Source organism: Echinops telfairi, unplaced genomic scaffold, assembly GCF_000313985.2.
Source record: "Echinops telfairi isolate 266 unplaced genomic scaffold, ASM31398v2 ScPeMD7_7421;HRSCAF=8459, whole genome shotgun sequence".
NCBI lineage: Eukaryota > Metazoa > Chordata > Mammalia > Afrosoricida > Tenrecidae > Echinops > Echinops telfairi.
This window is the reverse complement of record NW_022111321.1, coordinates 16,807,702-16,824,067: the sequence shown is the minus strand read 5'-3', so window position 1 is coordinate 16,824,067 and position 16,366 is coordinate 16,807,702. Positions and strand designations below refer to the sequence as shown.

Here is a 16,366-nt window from a genome sequence, read left to right as displayed (position 1 = left end):
AACAAACAAAGTAAGAGGGCTCACGATTTGCAACCTCAATTTTGCTTGATCTAACTGAATTATGGATTATTATAATATCTGTAAGATCTCCCAATAAAATGATTAGTTACAAAAACAACAACAACAACAACAACAAAAGAATATTCAAATGAAAAAAAAAAAAGAATTGGAGACACAAAAACTATTGCCAAGAAGGAGGGTTCTTGAATTTTTAATGAGGCACCTCAGACCCAGCACTAATTAGCAGGGATAAAATGAGTCATCTGATTCAGTACTTATACAAAAACACGTTCTCCTTTACATAAAAACACAACGGGACCTACTTTTGAATGACAGCTTCTATGGACATTTTCCAACTAACTAAATAAATAAAGGCAGCTTAAACGTTTCTTTCATATTTTGTTACTGCCACCTTGCATTCCATGGAAGGACAAGGAGTATTCTGTCCTAAAAGCATCGAGTGTCAAAGTGAAATGATGAAATATTTCAGATGAGTAGTTCTAAAAGTTGGTTGTTTTTTTGAGGGGGAGCTCAAAATTCAATGTTTTGAGGTAAAATTTCAACATTGTATATTATAGAATACATATCATCATACTCATATAAGCGCCTTAAGGTTTTGCTTTGATAGCCAAAAGGAGGATTTGTAGCTCTGTATTATTCTTCTAACAATTCAACGATGTCAGATATAAATGTTTACCTCCTCTCCAAGTTATCATGAATAAGTAATCACCATTAAGATCTCGGGTAATTTCCCAAGAGGGCTATTGCCAACACTGAAACCAACTTCATCTTCTTTGATGTGTATTAAAAGTCATAAATGAAAATCCCAGGTCACTACTTGACAAATGCTATCTCTCTCTCCTAACTGGCTTTTAGCATATGTTAAACAATCTAAACTTGAACCAAATGCCAGAGCCCAGAGAAGTCGCCCCTGGTGCTTTCTGGGATGACCAGAGGCTGTAAGCTCCATTGGCACATGCATTTTCTCACGGAAACGTCACCTCCGATATCCAGATCTGCAAGAGAACCACACCTTCTCAAATTCTCAGCGACCTGGGGTCCATTCCTGTCTTCTTTGTACTGCAACGTCTGGCTCAGAGCTCAGCACAGAGCACAGGGGCTTGGCAAACGTGACCAGACCTAGCCACATGCCGAACGTGTATTCACACACTAACCTTCAAAAGCATGTCTTCGTGTTGGGGATTCTCAGAATCATACGGTTCTCGGCGCAGTTTTTCAACGTCTGCAATAAGGTTTCTGTACCCAACAATTTGCAGGAGGCAAGCTTGAAGAGAGATTCCCAACCTAAGATGTTCAAAAATGGAAGAAAGACACATGAGGAAAAAACATTCTCTGACATTTGTTCACTGATGTGTGCTCAGAACTGTTCAAATTTTTACGCTATCCATCAAACTGCTCAAACATATTTAATAGAAATGTACAATATAACATGTTATATAATATAGTATAATATAAAACCTGTAATGGAAGCAAATATATTTAATAGGATATAATTCATAGAAACTCTTTTCTTGCTGAAACTCCACCTGGACAGTTGTACAAACTAGCTAAAATTTATCTCTAGGCCTTTTCTTAAGCAAAGCTGCAACGGTGTGACTTGAAAACAAGGAAGTTCAATGTATAGGTAACTTGACAGTCATTTGTAGAAAATATAGTTAGCAATGGGTTCTTAGGGCTCATGCAGACCCCACTTATCAGTTTTTCATATTGTGGTGCTTGCATGATGCTGTGGTGCTGGAAGCTCTGACATGGGTATTTTAAATAGCAGCAAGGTCCCCTATGGTGGACAAGATTGAGTGGCGCTTCCAGACTAAGACCAGCTAGAAATAAAGTCCTGGTGACCTATTGTTTAAAAGTAGCCAATGAAAAATCTGTGGAACACAATAGACCACAGTCCAGCTGGATTGCTTTGGCCAGATCATCAGGAAAAGTGAATCACTGGAGAAGGACACCGTGTTTGGTGAAGCAGAGGGTGAGGGAGACCCTTGGTGAGATGCAGTGACACAAGAGCCACGGTCACGCACTCAAAGCCAGAGATTCGGGGGCAGACAGAGCAGTGGGCAATGTTTCTTCTGTGGTACATGAAAGGCAGTAAGTCAGAATTGACTTGATGGCTGCTGTAATTATCAGGTGTTCACTCATCCCAGAGGGATGATTAAATAACCCTTTGGTGCTTAGGGCAAAAAAAGATTTACAAAACAAACCAAAAAGGCTTTGCCTGGGAGTCCTGGTGGGCTAGGCACTGACTGCTGACTGTGAGGGCCTCCTCAGGGACCTTAGGTAGAGGGGCTGTGAGTCAGAATAAATTTGGTAGCAGAGAGTGTCTGGTTTGGGAAACAGATTCGGCTTGTCAGGGAGAGAACTCACTACTTTGTAGAACTTCCCATTCCACTCTGATGACTTGGTTTGTTTGGGAAAGTATGGCTTAAATTCTCTCCTCTGAGCTACACTCAATGTATTTATTTCCACCTTTTCCTTACCATGCGAATTGATTTTAAGATGCCAATTCTTTCTATCTCTGACATCTCAAAGGTAATAATAATAAAATTCCCTATTCCTCCAAGTCTCTCATGGGCCATGGTCTTCAGATGCTTCCTGTCTTGCTTAGTTTGTTCTGGATGTACGTTATTTGGTTAATAACTTTCATTCTTCTTTAAACATGGTTTTACTGGCATATACTTCCATATCCAGCTACAATCTCTATAGAGCTACATATCTTGGATTTCATTTACAGAAACTCACACAAAACAAAACACAAGTATACAAAACAAACAACAATGGCTAGACAAAGCATCAAAGAGAAAAACAGAAAATATTGAACACTGAAGCAGCTTCAAAATGGGTTGAAAGGAGAACAAATGATATGGTATTACAGTTTAACCTAACTCCATCTGCCATAATCGACTTCACAATGCTCTCTGATAGCCAGGCTATCAAACAGAGTAGTGTTTGTGACTTTAAAGCCTTGGTCTTAAAATAAGCAGTAATCTAAGTGACGCAGATGTCAACCAAGAGCACACAACAGAAGCATATACCGCTGGTGTGATCTATTATCTATTAATTATAGACAATAAATAACAAAATTCAAATCTAGAGGAAGGAATGGTATTAGACCTTACAATCTGAATACCCAGTTGCAGAAGGCTATAGATGACTGTAGAAGCAGGGTTCTACTGCTTCAAACTGGCAGTTTGCAGGGTTCCCATGTGAATTAAGCCTCTGGTGAATTCCCTCTGAATATAGTCCAGGGATGTGAATAGCCTTGCTATCACACAGAGAGCATTGTAATGTCGATTATAACAGATGCAGTTAGGTTAAAATGTACCACCTTATCATTTGATCTCCCTTTTGACCCACTTTAAATGTGTTCCAATTTTTAATATTTTCTGCTTTCTTTTTGAGATAGTTAACTTTTATTGTGCCACATGGCCAATGAACACATGTGATTTAATTGAAGAGCGGAGAGATAAATGGCTTGGCGAGCCTCGTCTCTCTTGTCTCTTGCTCTTTGACCATCGGACCAGTGTGCGGCTGCCTTGCTTATTCTGTGCCTCCACTTGCAAGCTGCACTACCTGTGGGACACCTAACCTGTGGACTGTGTCACTGTAATTTGAGGTTCCTTCAAGACCCGCTTCGCCACACCATTGGAATTTACATCTCTTGAGCTGGGGACTTTGGGACCCTGTCATCTGGCTGACTGTTGGTGACCTGCCTTGCTGTTTGCTGCCTGTGCCCGGATAGCCTGAATTGCTCTACAGTGGACTACCCGGCGGCCCTTAAGACTTGAAGGACTGCCAGTGTCTCACAACTGTCTCACAAGACTTGAAGGACTGCCAGTGCCTGTACAAGAGTGGGTTGTACTGAGCCATTTGTGTTGCTTTATAATTTAATTAACTGTTTATTTCTTATGTTATCTAAATATATATAAAATTATTAGCATTCTGGTTTTGTTTCTGTCTAACACACTTTTCAATTGAAGTTTTCCTCCTCTTTACTTTGTCATCTATGTTGGGTTTTACGTCTGTTTCTTGTTTTTGTTTTGTATGTTTTTCTGTATATGAAATCCAAGATAGACACATCTGTAAAGACAGTAACTGGGGTAATAACCTAGGGACATGACAGGGGAGATTGGGAGAAGATGGCGAGCTAACAATAGTAATCAAAGGAAGAAGAAAATGTTCTAAAATTGATTGTGATGATGGTTGCACAACTCTTCTCGATATGACCGAATGATTGAATTGTATGACATGTATGATTTTTTTTACGCTGGGCATATTGGAGTTGGAATAATAAATCTAGTCCAGACAGAGGATTCCACTGCCATCAAGTCAATTCTGCCTCATAAGGACCCTCTCTAGGGTTTCTGAGACTGCAGGCAGCCTCCTTCTTCTCCCTCGGAGCCCTAACCCAGAGCTCCCCCAGGCCTCTGTAGGACAGCAGATTGTACCAGGTAAGCCAGAGATCCGACAGTTATGTAAACCAAATACTTCAAACTTAGGAAAATAGTACAGTGCCATTGGTCATGCAGAAAAATCAATGTAAATCTGAGAAGAGAATCATTTTGAGGAAAAAAAGAGAGTGGGAGAAATAAAAGAGGGATCAAGAAAGGCCAATTCTTTCACTACAGTAATTTTTACCACCATCATAGGACCATTTTAAGAGAAAGTGAGCGTAATAGTAGCATATTATGATAAATTATAAAATGTCTCTCCCACCCCTTCCTCCTATATCTTTGTTTTTCAGGAAAGTATTTAATGTTTAAAGCCAGAGCTTGTCAATGTCAGTCTGGGGAAAAAAACAACACATTAGAATATATGCTAAGACGTAAAACACAATAGAAAGAGGTTTTTGTCTTCCCTAAGGAAAACAGAAAGACTGAAATTTATCATATAACTTCCCTAAAATACCCACAGAAAAGGTTTGTGCTTAAATCTAATCTAATCTCTAACTAGGATTATTCAAGGCAGGGAGAGATACTAAACGTGTGGCCCTAAGACTAGTGTCCCTTATTCCTCATGCCCAGGTACAGTCTCAAAATCGTGGCTCAATCTAATTTAAAAGAAACTGCCTCTTATCACTTGCCAGAGGAATACAACCTGTCAGAAGTTTTCAAAAAGACAACTACTATATGATTCCATCGGTCGTTAATAGTTCAATATGGAAGAGGCCAGGGACGGAGCAGATGTGGCTGCAGACGCGTGCGGTGGCAAGCAGACCGCAGTGGAGCTTTGTGAGGAGCCCTGCTTAGCTGATACTGAGAGTCCCTTCCAGACACAAGCGTGCAGAGTGAGCTCTGAAATTCTCGTCAAGGACAGCACCTGTTCGGGGCAATGAAACGCCTCTCTCGGTGGTAGCATTTGATGTTTCAATGCATGCACAGTTAAAAGACACTTTGATTGCTACCTACCTAAGCCATCTCTAAATATATCTGCACTTGGAATTCATTCTCTCCAATGTTCTTAACCCAAAACTTAACTGAAAAATTGCTCTACCCAAGAGAAAACATACAGCTAATTTTAAATGTCATGCACATTGCCAAATGCATTTTAATACTTCCAAGACGAGCTGACTGAATTACAAAGTTCTAAAGTCTCATAGAAAAGCCATCTCTCCCTCCCACACAAGCTTGTCTGCTTGACAAGCAGGTAGGAACCGTCTCTAGCTGTGTCAGCCTGTCGTGAGCAGAGGGAATGGTCTTGCTGGGGCAGAGTCGGCTCAGGACGCTGCATGGAGTGGCTGTTGATGGATGGGCTCCTTCTGTGCCATCTTTCAGTATCAGGGCATCCACCCGATTCCCTGCACTCATTACACTGCAGAAGCATAAACATAAATCTCAACCGAAGTATAAAGTTGCTGCCAGTTACAAAGCCGCTCCTGTCTCTTTGTTCGTCCTCTGAAAACCCAAACACTGCAGGTGATTTATGCGAGGCGGAGAGAAACACTAAATATGTGGCCCCACGACGTGTGTCCCATATTCTTGGCATAAGAGCCCATTTCTTACTGCGGGTTTACGTCAGGGTTGATCCTTTTCAGCTCCATGATGTCTTCTATGGTTTTCTCAATGGCATCCGGGTGCACGCTCACGGAAGTCTGCAGCAGCTGAAAAACATGTTTCCATCAGCTCTCGCCGCGCGCACCAGTCGCTGAGCCAGGCCTGCTTGGATGCAGGCTGCAAATATTTGCTGTAATCCTCCACATGAAGATTTAAAAAAAAAACAAAAACAAAACTAAAAGCAAAAATGGATGAAGTTTTCTTGAATTCTAATAAAATTAACATCTGACATTTTCACCACTGAGGGGAGAGGCAACTTCCCTGATTAAGACAACTAGCCTGAGACAAGACTAGAGATGGCATTCTGAGGGGGGATATTTTTTCCTTCCCAATTTGTTATTTTCACCACTTTCATCTGTTTCAAGTTACTTTCATTGAAATGTTTTTTCTTTTCCTCATCCCACAAGGTTTCCATTGTTAATGGGCATTGACGTATATACTTGTGTATAAGCTGAGTTTTTCAGCACATTTTTAATGCACTTTTTGTGGTAAAGTTAGGCGCTCCGGCTGATATTTGGGTCAGCTTATACTCAAGTCTATACAGTGTATCTTTGACTAAAGAATGAGGTACAAGTAGGTGTTTGTGTGTGTGTGTGTGGGGGGGTATACTTAAAGATACCTTAAATACATAATAAAACAAAATCCTCACAAGTCAAAAAAATGCCCCCAAACTCCAGATGCCATTTCTGTCTGTGCGTGCTCAACTAGGTGCCACAGAAGCAGCACAGTGGCCTGTTTAGTTATGCTGGAAGGTCTTGAGAGGAAAATGAAATTATTTGGAGATTAAGGGAATACCAGAGAGAAATACTAAATATGTGGCCCCAAGACTTGTGTTCTACAGTCTTGACATAAGAGCCTATTTCTTACTGTGGGTTTACGTCAGGGTTATTCTTTTCAGCTCCACGATGTGTGTCTTTTCAAGGGATATTTATGTCGTGATTTTGAGAGAGGTATAAAGTAAGGTGACCAGATTTTAACACTGGTAAATCGGGACACCATTGATAAAACTCATATCCTGGCAAAATAGCCGCATGGCAGCCAAAAACTGTATACTTTAGCTTGTCGTGCCTTCTTTCAAAAAATTGGGACTTTTAAAAAATGCCGTGGGACACGGGAAAAATTGTTAAAATTTGGGCCTGTCTCACCAAAAGCGGGACGTCTGGTCACCTTAGTCTAAAGCGGATTGATTTAAAACGAACAAAAGCCTCACAAATCTGATTAGAAATCCACATCCAGCAATTGCCCTCACATCGAACTAACTGTGGCTTGTGACAAGCAATTCTTTCTTCCCATTTTTCATTCGTTTTCATAATCGGGATATATTTTTGTTCCTTAAAAAAAGTTCTATATACAACTTTCCTCTGGTTCCTAAATGCTTCTCCCCACCACCACCCCACTATCATGATCCCAATTCTGCCTTGCAAGTCTGGCTAGACCAGAGGATGTCCACTGGTACAGATAGGAACTGGAAATACAGGGAATCCACGGCTGATGATCCCTTCAGGACCAGTGGGGTGAGGGGTGATACTGGGAGCGTGGAGGGAGAGTGGGTTGGAAAGGGGGAACCGATTACAGGGATCTACATGTGACCTCCTCCCTGGGGGACGGACAACAGAAAAGTGGGTGGAGGGAGACATCGAACAGTGTAAGAAATGACAAAATAATAATTTACAAATTATCAAGGGTTCATGAGGGAGGGGAGAGCGGGGAGGAAGGGGCAAAAATGAGAAGGGGATGCCAGGGGCTTACGTGGACAGCAAATGTTTTGAGAATGATGAGGGCAACGAATGTACAAATGTTCTTTATACAATTGATATCTATGTGGATTGTGATAAGAGTTGTATAAGCCCCCAATAAAAATAAAAAGCTTTTAGATGGAGTGAAAAGTTGCTGGAAATACAGAAGCCACGCTACTTACCTTGCTTTTGGAGCCCCTCAGCGAAGTTTCTGTTAAAGCAACCACAGAAAAGCTCATTCAACAATTACCCTGCACCAATGTCTAAAACTCACGAGACTGCGTCCTCAGTCCAACCCACCCTGCCGCCCGCTCGGTGCCCTGCGCCCTGCTGACCGATTTTCATGGTTCTGGAAGCTCCAGGCTTGTTGCTGTAGCAGATGCGTTGCAGCTCACATCTTCCCGTCAGCTTCCTCATCACAAATTTCAGACAGCGCCACAAAAACTTACAGTAAAAGTACAGGCACACCTGGATCAACATCCTGTCAGACACAAAAGACAGCACCTTCCAACAGAACTCTGGAAGAGAGTAGAAAGCGACCACCACCAGCCAGCGGGGAGAGAGCCCGGAGAAAACCAGCCATTAGCGTTCTGGGTGGGAAGCCATTATTTCATTATTTCATTTCCTAATCCCATGTGCCTGACTGGAGGCAGCTACAAAGCCCTCACAGAAGCCTGATGTCTGTGTCCACACACTATGGCTGCCAGATAGCCCACCGCCGCCCCAACCACACACACACACACACACACACACACACACACACACACACACTCACACACACGACTTTTAGTAAACTTCACATTCCAACAAAGTTACGGTGAAGAACTAGAATTCTTTCTCATGCCACTTTGGGGCGGAAATCAGTACGGAGCCTTGAACACTGCTGCCTCTGTGGATGACTCTCAGCGAGGGCTGACGTGTTCCCGCCTGTCCGTAGTGCACTCTCTCCACAACGCAGTCACAATTTGCCCTCTCCTCATCCCCATGCTTGCTGCCCTCCCTGCTTTTCCCCCTGAGACAGCTGTGCTTGAGTGTGGGAAACAGAGAGATTTCTCCCAAGTCGTCTCCCCCAAATATGTTAGACTTAGGACACTGCTTGCAGCTAATAGCAAAATTTATTTCCCTTGAGGTAATCGGCTGCCAGACTGCTGTCTCACCCTGCCACAGGGTGGGCCTGCTCCCTGCTGCTGGGGACAATGGACTACTTCTCCCTGAGGTTTGCGACCATTAGCTTGGTTCCTGTAGGTGAGGCCTACACCCTACTGATCATGGTTCCTATGGAGATCCAGAAAACAGATCAAACCGGCCCCATGACATCCAAAGTTAAGCTGCCATCCTGAATCTAGGATCCACCCATCTTGTCACATGTATACCCCAATCCCTCCCCTTCCTATTGCGTGGATAGCCCTAGATTGTCCCCCTCTCATAACCTATAGTGTAACCCCTTCCTGTGACGTATGCAATTAGTGGGCTTGCACGCCCCCAGTTACATAGGCCTGGGTTAGTAATAAAGAGCTCTATCTCGGCTCCTCCCTTGACCTCCGGTCAGCTCCTCTCTCCTCTCCCTTCCTCGCTCCCCTGTTCCCTTTCCCCTTGTCCTCCTTCCCTTCCCCCTCTCTCCACGTGGACCACCAAGCGGGGCTGAGGTGAGCATTGCTACCATGAAATGTGTCGGACTGCATTATTTCTCTCTCTCTTCTATTTCTCATGCTCTCCAGGACTTTAATATAATATTTACATATCTCAACCACACAATTGTGCCTATCAAACCTGTGATAGTGGTGGGGGGCGGTACCTCCCTCCAACCACATTTGAGGACTCAGAAAACATTACGAATCCTTTGCCTCATGATAAGCATGCTCTTGGCTCCTGCTGGTTTTCTCTACTGTAGATTGTACCTCACTCTAACACAATCACAGAATCTGTGAGCGCACAGAATCACTCCTTCTATGCTTACTCATATGCTTTCGGCCCGTGTGAATTTGTCTTTTAAGCTGACTTTTAATTAAAAATTGTATGTACTTACTACTTCAGAGTACTACTCCGAATGTCAAAGCGACTCACCTATAGAGATAAAGGGGATCTATCAACCAGAAATCTATAAGCTAGTTGTTTCCAACCCACCTCCTCTTCCTAGGAAGTAGAATTGTCTGAGCAACTTCCTATCAATGTCCTTTAAAAAAATATGCAGAATATATTGTTAGTCGGGTGCTCATGCATTCCCTCCAGCTCTAAGAGAGATGACCCGGTGACTCAGATGAAAGGAGCTAAGAGCCTCAATGATGTAATCAAGCTCTGAAAAGGAACCAGCATCTTCCAGCTGCTTGTTTCAATATTTTCACTACCCTTGTGTTCAAAATAAAAATTCTAGCAGCCTGACTCGCACAAAGGCACAAGGTCTCTTTCTTACAAAGGCAATAGAAGAGAACAGAAGGAAGCACTATAGGAAGCCAGAACTCTAATATTAATAACACATTATTATATTTTTCCAAGCAATAAAATTATGTCCCAGTATATCTAGCACCATAGAAAATGTTCACAATATGTTTATTGAGTGGGAAAATATGCAAAAGAACATGTATAAAATGGTTTGCCTCTCCTTGGGAAACTGAAATAGAAACATTTAGTGGCCACATATAAATGGGGATGGTTGGAGGGGAGGTGGAGAAGACTGACAGAATATACACAGAGAGTGTCGACAGGGTAACGTTCACCAATGTGTGTCTGGGCAATGACATTATGAGTGAGTTCTCTTTCCTTGTATGATATTTTTCTACAATGAATATGCATACTTTTACATTTTAAAAAAGCTTATAAAAATGTAAATAAATACAATGATCACTAAATGCCACTTTAAAAGTACACATAACATTTCTTTACGAAGTCAGTTAATATGAAACCAAACAGATTCTGTTAAAAAAATGATGAATCTGAAGGGTTTACTGCCAAGAAGACTCTATGGGACAAGTCTACTCAGTAAATGAAGGACTATATAGTTAGAATTGATTTGATGGCAACAGGTTTGCCTTTTTGGGTTATTTGTTTAGTTATCAAGATATTTAAAGTTATAGGCATATCTTATTTTGTTGTGCTTTGTGTTTTGCTTTATGGTCCTTCATAGATATTGTTTGTGATAAATTGAAGGTTTGTGGCAATCTTATATCAACAATTGTATCGTGTAATTTTCCAAAATCATGTACTTACTTCACATCTCTTTGTCACCTTTAGGTAATTCTCATAATTTGGGGAGGATGGCAGGGGAAGCTGTGGGGGAAGGGGAGCTCTTAACAATGTGTACAAGAAGAAAAAGTACTAAAATTGGATTCTGCTGATGATTACATAACTCATCTTAATATGATTGAATGATTAAATTGTATGACATGTAAAATATATGCCAATAAAACTACTTTGTAATTTCTATTATCTCTCAAAAAAATGATGAATCAATTTAATATGCTGTAAAGTCTGACATTTGACTGTCCTTACAGTTAAATATGCTCTAAGAGCTGTTAGCATTTAAGTTAACAGCTTCCAAAGACTCTCCCTAAACAAAGCCATCACCATGGAGCAAATTCCAACTCATCACAGGATGGGTCCCTCCTTGCGGAGCTGCTGGGGGATGTGAAACACTGATCTTGAAGTTAGCAGACCAACGCTGACTGAGCAGCACTAACAGGACTCTTTTCCAAAAGAAAAGTAATCCTAAAAATAGATTTAATGGATCACTTTAATTAGAAGACTAAGAAGTGTCATACAACATCAATAGAAGTTTTCCTTTTTTTTTCTTTCCAATGACACTCCTCACTTATCAACTCTCTCATCTGGCATTTCACATTGGTGACAACAGTCAAAAATCTACTATCCGGCTATTTTGTGCATTGAGGCAAACAGAACAATAACAAATACTGAGGAGTGAGGTGAAAGCGATGGTTAGGGTTTATGTGTCAACTTGGCTGCGCCATGGTTCTCAGTGGTTCTACGGTGACCTGCTTTGGCTGTTCTACAATGACGTAGTCATTCTCCATTTGGTGACCTGCTGTTCCTATCCTCCATTTTCACATAAGCCTGATCTCTGCTAACTGACTGTCAGTCAAATGGCAACGACACTAACTACTGGGAGGCATTATATCTGTTATTAATTTAAGAATAAAAGCCTTCCATGATATTTGTCCGATGGTACTCAAGTGCCAAGTTCAGTCAAGACAGTCTCGCACGTGGGGCGGCACCTCCAAGGAAGCTTCTTTCAAAGCTGGGCATCGAGACGTCAGGGTAGGCAAAACCATGCAATAGATTCGTACAGTTCCAAATCTTCCTGGAGGAAAGGGTTCTTAAAATTATTATTGAAATATCTTTGTATTCACCCCATTTGGCAAGCAAGCCACCAGACCATACTATAGCTCAAATAAAGCTACAGAATGTGGCCTGAGACCTAGACATGTTACCCTAGGTGTTAGCACGTGTCCAGATGTAAAGTGAGTTCAAGTGCAATTTCTTCGACTGGCCTCCTTGGGTATGGGAAAGAAAGAGTCTGAGGAACTATTTTATATCAAGCAGTCTTATATAAAAGGAGAGAAATGCCACCCTGCTATCTTTTGTTTTCTCCTAAGGTAGTTCACTTTACCAAAGGCAATGAAACTCAGCAGAAAGCAAAATTTCCTTTTTAATGAAGCATTCTTTCTCAGGGCTTATCACCCAGCAGGTGTGATAGATCACATCCCTGCCATGTAACCACATATAGAGTTCACAAGTCAGGAACGACAAATGCCCATTTCAATGATGAAGTGGCACTTATAAACTTTCCCCTTTTATCATGTCTAGGCCAAGAGGCCGAGTGCAACAATTTATCATCTAGGATTTGTTTTAATTTTTTCTTTGCTTTTCTAATGGGCCTCTGTGTCGACAAATATTTCATGGAAAGGCTAATTTGCTATGCTACATGCTATTTATTTTCAAGAGTCAGCTCACTCGATCCAACAATGTTTTGCTAGATATAATTTATTGTCTCTGTTACCCATGTCCTGCTTCAGACCCAGCTGAATGAAAGAGATGGAAACACTCTTACTTTGGAAGGCTCATTTCGATGACTGGGAAAAAAAAGTCTCACTTGTCTCCTCATCAAAAGACCAGATCAGCATAAATTCCAAATGAACATCTCAGAATGGCTGTTATCACCTGCTGCCAGCAACTCACTTCTTAAATGATTTGGGCCCATTGAAGCCCCTAAGTGGTCAAGTGAATGCTGAGAGCTGGAAGCAGAACAGCAATGATTAGAGATTTTTAGTGAATGCTCAATTGGTTTGGCATACCAGCCCTGAAAAAAAAAAGAAACTGAGAAATGAATCTTCAAGTGCTCTGAAGGATACCAGCGGTTGAGTTAAGAGAAGTTTAAGGAATGGAAAGTAAAGGAAAAAAAGAAACGATTTATCTATTTCCTATCGGAATTTAGATTTTGGGACTCGTTGGTACCCTCGGCCCCTTTAAAATCATTTGTCACCTTCTTACAATCCTGAACAAATGCACAGGGAGAAGGTACCTCCACTGTAACCTGTGAGACAGATCTCCCCCCCACCCCCCCGCACATGCTCCTGAGAGAATTGCAGCTACACCCTCTCCACCATCGCAATCCTATATTCGGGAGGCTTATGGCTCTGCCTCATATTCTCTCTCCGCCTGAAGTAGCAAATCAATAAGCTTAGTTTTAGTTGTTGGAATATATGGCTTCACCTAGACCTGGTTTTCTTAGTTCTGATGAAAGAATCTCAACTCATGACTGAAAAAGGTATTTTCTAGAAGCAAAAATTACATTCTAAAGACTTCCAAGAAGAAAATATAGACTACCATCTCCCACTTTCACTAACTGTGGGCCCTGAAAGCAGCTGTGTTTGTGCGTTTCTGCTTGTTAATCGCAGCTCCTTAATTGTGTTCCAACAGGCGCTAACTGTAGCTTCCTAAGGGGAACACAATGCTTACACCCTGGGAGAATCAAATTCCACAAGAAGCGCTGCTGCAGGCATTCTAGTTCTAGCATTTTCTGCTACAGCGGCGTTTATTAATATGCCGCAGAGTGGAGTTTATGGCTCTCTGGATGGAGTTCACAGCACCAGTCTTCCACACAGCAATTATGACCACTTTTATTATTTAACATTCATTCTCTAGCTTGAACCAGAATAGACACCCAATGTAAATTATTCAAAATGGATCCTTTCCTCTGCCACCAAATGAAAGTGAGCTCCTGCCTCGTGGTGTTTTGTTGGAGGAACAGGAATCACGTGGCCTCTGTGCTGCAGGGTGAGGGGTGTGGATACCTGTAGTGCAATACTACTCCATCATCTTACACTTGTGACTCTGGCGTCTTCTTTTAGAACAATAAAAGAAAAGTGGCTTATTTTGGACAGTTGCGAGGAATGTGCTAATGAAAGTTAGTTCTTGCTTGAAGAAACCCTGTAACAAATCAGAAGTACACTCTTGGTGAGACAGGAGATAAACATAAACAAACACAGAACCTGGCTCAAACAACAGCTTCCCAAATGCAGTGGTTTCCATCCAAATGACCATAAAGAACAACAAGATGTTCCACGTTTCCAGTTCAACTTTCTGAACGGAAGTTTTACTACTTTAGTTGCTCCAAAGGCATTCCTTAGGTTGGGACAATGACAATCCATTGGCAAAAAAACGTTTCGACGGTACTTTGGCCTCGGAAACTAGACCTGCTCTATGATGAGGTCTTCCGACTGGGAAGAGAGGCTGGAAAAGGACTTGATACATGAACTGCAAATGTGAAGCCACACAGTAAACTACCTGTGGGCTTCTAGGAAATCAAGTGTATTTCCCACCCTACCCTGCCGACAAATGAAGCCGGGCAGAGACCCCCGCCAGAGCTCCTGCTCAGCTGTCTTGGGATCCCAGGCTCTTGGGCACCACTGAGAGAGAAGGTCTGGAGAGAGCACATTGTCTTCTAAAATCCAGGGGTTGGTGGATATAAATCCATCCTGTGTCTGTATTAATCCACATTCTATTGCTATAGCAAAGGAGGCTGTTTTCACATTCTAGGGAGACTTTATCTGAGGGTCTAGGGCGCAGTAGCTGATTATAGGATCATTAAAATCTCACAAATAAACTAATCGTTCATTCCCGTCCTTTCAAAGAAAAGGAGTCATATGCTTACCTTAATTTAAAAGTGACTTCTCACCCCTGGCTTAATGCTATGTTTAAATTTTAAAGACACACTACAAAATTTATTCTATAATATTGAATGGTTTTCTATTTAAATAATACATCACTGGAAGCAGAAACTATACTATTCGTTGATATTAGAACAGAATTTAAATGTGATCTCAAACACTACTTTTATTAGGAAATAAGATATTTTTTGAAAGAACCAAAGTTTGAATATATATAAATAAGAGTAAATCATCAAAGGGCTTCGTGAATATTCTAACATCCCTTCTGGGCCTCAAAATCTTCTGCAGAGATGAGGAGGGAGGCTGCTACTATTTAAAATAATGCACTAAACAATGTAAATTTTTTAAAATAATTAAACCATTAGGTCAGAGAAAATCCTCAGTGTTATGAGAATTTGTTATTTTTTATTTTTTGCTGAGTTAAAGATGATCATAGTTAGAGGACAGATATCTAAAATGAATTTTAAAAATTAAAAACTTTAAATATGATATAAAGGCGGTTCACTGAATAAATGAGAACACAGGCTGAATAGTACATGAACAAACAAACAAAAAATATCACCCAAAAACAAAACGGAGATTTTACAGGGAAAAGGGAAACATGAGTCAGGAATTTAATTTCACTGCAACCCATACAACATCCCTGCCCACAAGGAACTTTTGGTCTAATGAGGGAATTGACCATAACAATTACAAGTTGAAGAATGGTGCAATAATTCTCCAAATGAAAAATGCCCAGGTATTTGAGAGAGAAAGGGCTTTCCTCAGACTTGGCGAGCAGAGCCAGCGCTTGCTCATCCTATGAAGGGTGCAAGAACAACGTGGAAAACGAGTGGCATGCTCACTCGTGTTGGATCCAGAGTGTAAAACAAAGTAGCGTAAGTGGTCATTGAGTGCCCGTGACTTCCACTCATCTTGCGCATGCTCTGCTGGAGGGCCTTCGCAAGCAATGATGTGGCCAAAGAGTTGGGACTGAAGGAGTGGAGGGCAATGCAAAGGGGCAGGAGGTCTGGGATCTCTGACCGTGGCTTGCTGGCACAGGGCAGAAGTTAGTGAGTGCCACTAACAGTGTGGAAAACTGCCTGGAAAAGTATTTAGGTTAGTGCGGTTTTTGTTTAGTTTGCTAGTTTTAATGCAGGGAACAAAAATAAGATTTAAATACATGTGTGTATAGATACATGCTTGTTTGTACATGTACATAAGATGTGTGTCACATACCAAACACAACCCACTGAAATCGAGTTGATTCTGACTCCTAGTGATCCCATATAGGGTTTCCAAGACTGTGAATCTTTTTTCTTTTTAGTCGTTTTATTAGGGGCTCATACAACTCTTATCACAATCCATACATACATCAATTGTGTAAAGCACATTT

At 41.4% G+C, this 16,366-nt stretch overlaps 1 protein-coding gene across 3 annotated transcripts in view; it reads right to left on the bottom strand.

Moving 5' to 3' along the window:
• ELMOD1 (ELMO domain containing 1) overlaps positions 1 to 16,366 on the bottom strand; it is a 45,253-nt gene that overhangs the window by 21,468 nt on the left and 7,419 nt on the right. Inside the window, exons 2-6 of one of the 3 annotated variants that reach the window (XM_045297772.1) lie at positions 14,116 to 14,251; positions 8,146 to 8,291; positions 7,993 to 8,021; positions 6,024 to 6,121; positions 1,176 to 1,305 (exon numbers count right to left, since the gene is read on the bottom strand). In XM_045297772.1, coding sequence (XP_045153707.1) covers positions 1,176 to 1,305; positions 6,024 to 6,121; positions 7,993 to 8,021; positions 8,146 to 8,290 — 402 coding nt within the window. In that variant the 5' untranslated portion in view covers position 8,291; positions 14,116 to 14,251. The remainder of the gene's footprint in view (positions 1 to 1,175; positions 1,306 to 6,023; positions 6,122 to 7,992; positions 8,022 to 8,145; positions 8,292 to 14,115; positions 14,252 to 16,366) is intronic. The other 2 variants (XM_045297773.1, XM_004708989.2) reach the window with 2 other exon arrangements.